We start from the raw sequence: 5,024 nt of genomic DNA on the forward strand, positions 1-5,024 counted from the left end.
AAGACAGCTCTTAACCATCACGCCACTTGGCCAGCCTGAGAATCCATTTTTAAGACAAGGATGACAGCAGAGGAAACCAGCTTTGGTGGGGACAGCCATGATGGAGGTTTGGGTGTCTGTGTCACTGGAGCCAGCGAGCTCCTGTGACCTTACCAGCAGGGTGGTGGCAGTGGGGTCTTTACTAAACATCCTGTAGTGGTGGTTTGGGCATTGTGTATGGTCCCGTGGCCTCCAAACCCAGTTCTCTGGCCCTCTCGGAGATAGGAACTACCTAATATTCTTTTACAAATCTATTTTCTGCTTAAATAAGCTTGAGTGGATTCTGTTGTTTGCAACTACGAACTCTAAACAATCTCCCTCTCCAGCCTCACTTCTGGCCATTCCTCATACTCAGTGCTCCAGCTATCCTAAACTACTCAGTTTCCCAAATATAACTGACTAGCACCACGTGCTCCCCTGTTATGGTGCTTGTCACATTGTATTAATATTGCCTAGGTACTTATCCATCTGCCTATAGGAACTGTAAACCTGATATCCCCAGCCTCTATCACATTTCTACTGCCCTTAGTATATGCTAAGTCCATATTCAAATAATTGCTTTTCTTTATCTTTGATGAGATAAGATCAGTGCTTGTGACCAGTACTATTATGGTCACTTTACCACTCTGAAATAATGTTTCCTTATCTCTAAAATGAAATAACACTACTGGAGAAGAGTGGTTTTAAAGTTAGCATCAACAAACAAACAAACAACCCAAATAAAAAAGGCACAAAGTTCTTAGATATTTCTCCAAAGAAGATATACAAATTGCCAATAACCACAAGAAAAGATGAAGATGCTCAACATCATGCTCAACATTAAGGTAATGCACATAAAACACACAATGAGTTATCATCTCATACCCATTAGAATGGCTGTTATCAAAAAAACCAGGAAACAGTAAATGTTGACAAAAATGTAGAGAAATTGGAACCCTTGTGCACTGTCTGTAGGAATGTAAAATTGTATAACTGTTATGGAAAACATGGTAATTCCTCAAAAAATTAAAAATAGAACTACCATCTGATCCAGCAATCTCACTTCTGGGTATAGACCCAAAAGAATTGAAAGCAGGGACTCAAGGTATGCCCATGTTCATAGCAGCATTATTTGCAATAGTCAAAAGGTGGAAGTGGGGCAGCCAGTTAGCTCAGTTGGTTAGAGAGCAGTGCTGCCAGTTCGATCCCCACATGGGCCACTGAGTTGTGCCCTCCACAACTATATTGAAACAACTATTTGACTTGAAGCTGATGGGTCCTGGAAAAACACACTGTTCCCCAATAAAAAATAAAAAAATAAAAGGTGGAAGCAACCCAAGTATCCACTGATGGATGAATGGATAAACAAATATGGTATGTAAATACAATGGAATATTATTCAGCCTTAAAAAGGAAGGCAATACTGACACATGCTATACCATGGAAGAACCTTGAGGACATTATGCTAAGTGAAATAAGTCAGTCACAAAAGACAAATTCTGGTTTCACTTATACGAGCTACTTGGAGTATTAAAATTGATAGAGGCAGCAAATAGGATGGTGGTTGCCAGGGGCTAGGGGAAGCCTATATTCATATACCTTGGGTTGGCCACTAAAGCCTGTTTCCTTTGTTTTACAATGATTAGGATCCCCAGGAGAGCCCCTGAATTCTGTACAACTCCAACCTATACAGGTGAGACATAGGGAAGCCAGTCCATTGTTGCTACAGTTGGTCAGGATCTGCTGGCAAGTATTTTTTTCTCTTCAAGTAATTTATTCCTTTTTACTTACAGTTGTGCTCAGTGCAAATCAAGTCCATAATGTTAGAAGTTACTAGGAATTAAAGCATAAATACACAAACACAATGTTAAATCCAAAACAGATATACACAGACCAGATATGAAGCACAAGGGAGTGTTCATTCATGTCCATAGTACCTTGAGATCTGTTGTATCTGCTTGTTCCCATGTTGCTTTCTAAAGTTGGCAAGAACTGACTGTGGTTATGAAGACTACTGTGGCCTATTGAATGCTGGAAAAACTTAGCATCGGTGTGTGCCCATGTGAACAGAAGGTTTCATGGAGTGTCTATTTCTAAAAAGGTTTCTCTATATTGAGACAGTTGTAAAACATCTACAGTTGATCCTTGAGCAACATGGGTTTGAACTGAACAGGTCCACTTTTAAATGGATTTTTTTCAATAAACACCTGCACTATATTTGATCTGCAATTGGGAGTCTCCTGATGTGAGAGAGCCAACTGTATGCATTGATCTACTCCATTTTATATAAAGGACTTGAGCATCTATGGATTGTGGTATCCGCAGGGGGTCCTGAAACAGATACTGAGGGATCAAGCCCACTTTAGGCTTTGGACCCTCTTAGACTCATGTTCTAACCCTCTGAAAATACCGACTGATTGTGGCAGACATTCTGATTGTGGCTTAGATACACATCCTAATTCAGTGAACTCTATTGAAGAGTTTTCACGTCAATAAACTAAAGCCCAATTCAGTCTCAACTCACCAGATGTACAGGTTAAGATACCAGTTGTGTAGGTCAAGACTCTTTTTCATCCATAAGAATTGAGTTACTCATGGGACGGAAGCAACCAGAGGGAACTATCTCAGACAGGGCTTGCTCCCAAGGACCTACCTGTCATAGGAGGGACCTGATTATCTGCAGGCCCTGTGCTCTGCTTTTGTGGTAGCAAAATGGCAATCGCAGATCCAGGTCACATACTCTCACCACAACATCCAGAGGGAGAGAAAGGGTCTTTTCCAGGAGTTCCCAAAAGAGACTTAACTCAGGAGTCTGAGGAAGCATCTTCTTGGACGTCCTTGGCTGTGTCCAGCCCTGAGCCAAATGCTGTAGGAGGCAAGTACATCACCGTGACCAGTAAGTAATCACCGTTCTGGTGGGGTCAGTGCCCCCGAACCACATGGTTGAGAATGGGGGAGAATGAATTCCCCAAGGGACAATCAGGGCAGTGTTGGCAGAAGACGGGAGTAGACCCTGGAAGGCAACTAGCACATTTCCTTCTGAGCAGCTTCGTCCACACCTTGAACTGACCGGCTCAACCCTAGAGAGTCCAATTGGGATGTTGTTTAGTCTTTAGATCACTGAGACTGCCTTCTGCATTCGCCACTGTGGACACTACTTGAAATTCTCTACGTTAAATGTTCTCGACGCTGGCTATCACCTGAGTACATCAAAGTGGAGAATTTTACACTTACCCAGGGGATTCAGATTTGATGGGTATGAGGTTGGAACAGGGGGCAAGCATCTGTACATTTACAAAGCATCTTGAGTTGACTTTGATGAACGCAGCTTTGCCTGAGAACCACTGCACTGGGCTGCTGTGGCATCACCCCCTCTGGGTCCACTCCTTCATTCCACAAGTATTTACTGAGTGTGTACTAGGTGCCTGACACTCAGGTAGGGGTTGAGCATACACAGATGAACAAGGCAGGCAAGCCCATTGTCTTTATGAAGTCTTTATTTTAGTGAGGGCTGTGGAGAGAGGCAAATGAACAAGAAAATGGTCCAAAGATTTTATTTAGTTAGTGCTACGAGTTATAATGGAAATCAATTGGGATGAAGTGAGAGGAGGGATAGAGAGCTGCCCTCGAGAGGATGCTCAAAAATGGCCACCCTGCACTATTCACAGTAGCCCAGACATGGAAACCACCTAAATGTTCACTAATGGTTGATGAATAACGATGTAGTACATGGACACAGTGGGATGTTATTCAGCCTTTAAAAAGAAGGAAATCCTACCATTTTCAACAACATGGATGGACCTGGAGGATTATGCTATATGAAATAAGCCAAACATTGAAAGACAAGTAATATGTGATTCCACTTAAATGAGGAATCTAAAACAGTCCAACTTACAGACGGTGGGAGTAGAATGGTGATGTACAGGGGGTTGGGGGAGGAGGTTTAGGTGAGTGATGGTCAAAGAGCCCAAAGTTTCAGTCATGCAAGATAAATAACTTCTGGGGATCTATTATACAGCATAGTGCCATGGGTAACAATATTGTATTGTATACTTAAAATTTGCTAAGAGAGTAGGTCTTATGTTAAGTGTTCTTACCACACACACACACACAAATAATAATAACTCTTAAGACAGGGGATTGTAATGGTGGCACTATATATCTTCTATTTTGAGATTTGGATCTCTGGTATAATTTGATTTAACAAGTGTAATTTAGCTTGGGACTCTGAAAGCTTTCTTTTCTTTCTTCGCCTCCTTTCTACCAAATGTTAATGATTCTGCTTGCTGTACATTTACTATGCAGACCAGTTTCAATGTTTCTGTTTACTTCGGCCCAGTGCTGGCACTGTGGCTTGGGAGAGGTTTTGCACCTGTATGGGATCCACTCCTGGCTCCAACTTAAATCTACGTAACATATGCAAAAATTGTGATAACCAGCTCTACTGCACCTTCCCCCACCACAACTAACAAAGCCGAATTCAACAGAAAATTCCACTACAAGTCGAAGCAATTTACATCCTGGTTAGAAAATATAAAACTTGAGACCAAACAAGGACTCGATGCAGTAGTTTGCAGCAGACTCTGCCCAGCCAACACTTCTCTTACTTTAATAAATCTTCCTTCTCTATTTCTACCTGCCTCGTGAATGACCCTTGAGCGAGCAGCCACAAGAACAAAGAGGGCAGGGCCGGCCAAGTGGTGCGTTGTTAAGAGCTGGCTTGGGACGCCAGCTCTGAGCAGCAGGGCTCCGGTTCAGATCCCACATATGAGGGCCAGTGACACTGCCCTCTACAGCTAAGATGGTGAACAAACAGTTCAACCTGGAGCTGGGCTGCTGTGAGTCGCAGGCAACGGTGTAGGATGCAGCCCCTGCTGCAGTGGGTTGCCATGGGCTACCGTGTGTAGCCAGCAGCCGCTCTGAGCGGCCGTCCAGAAGCCGGCGACTGATCTGCCTCGCCCGGGAAGAGCGCAATGATGGTGCCAACTTGGGCCAGTGAAGCAACG

At 43.3% G+C, this 5,024-nt stretch overlaps 1 protein-coding gene across 1 annotated transcript in view; it reads right to left on the reverse strand.

The window, feature by feature from the left end:
- Nucleotides 1–1,469: 1,469 nt before the first annotated feature.
- The window catches only part of TAMM41 (TAM41 mitochondrial translocator assembly and maintenance homolog), a 91,365-nt gene continuing 87,810 nt past the window's right edge, over nucleotides 1,470–5,024 (reverse strand). Inside the window, exon 8 of the mRNA XM_019646067.1 lies at nucleotides 1,470–2,884. Coding sequence (XP_019501612.1) covers nucleotides 2,823–2,884 — 62 coding nt within the window. The 3' untranslated portion in view covers nucleotides 1,470–2,822. The remainder of the gene's footprint in view (nucleotides 2,885–5,024) is intronic.

The sequence above is a fragment of the Hipposideros armiger genome, unplaced genomic scaffold (genome assembly GCF_001890085.2).
Source record: "Hipposideros armiger isolate ML-2016 unplaced genomic scaffold, ASM189008v1 scaffold_96, whole genome shotgun sequence".
NCBI lineage: Eukaryota > Metazoa > Chordata > Mammalia > Chiroptera > Hipposideridae > Hipposideros > Hipposideros armiger.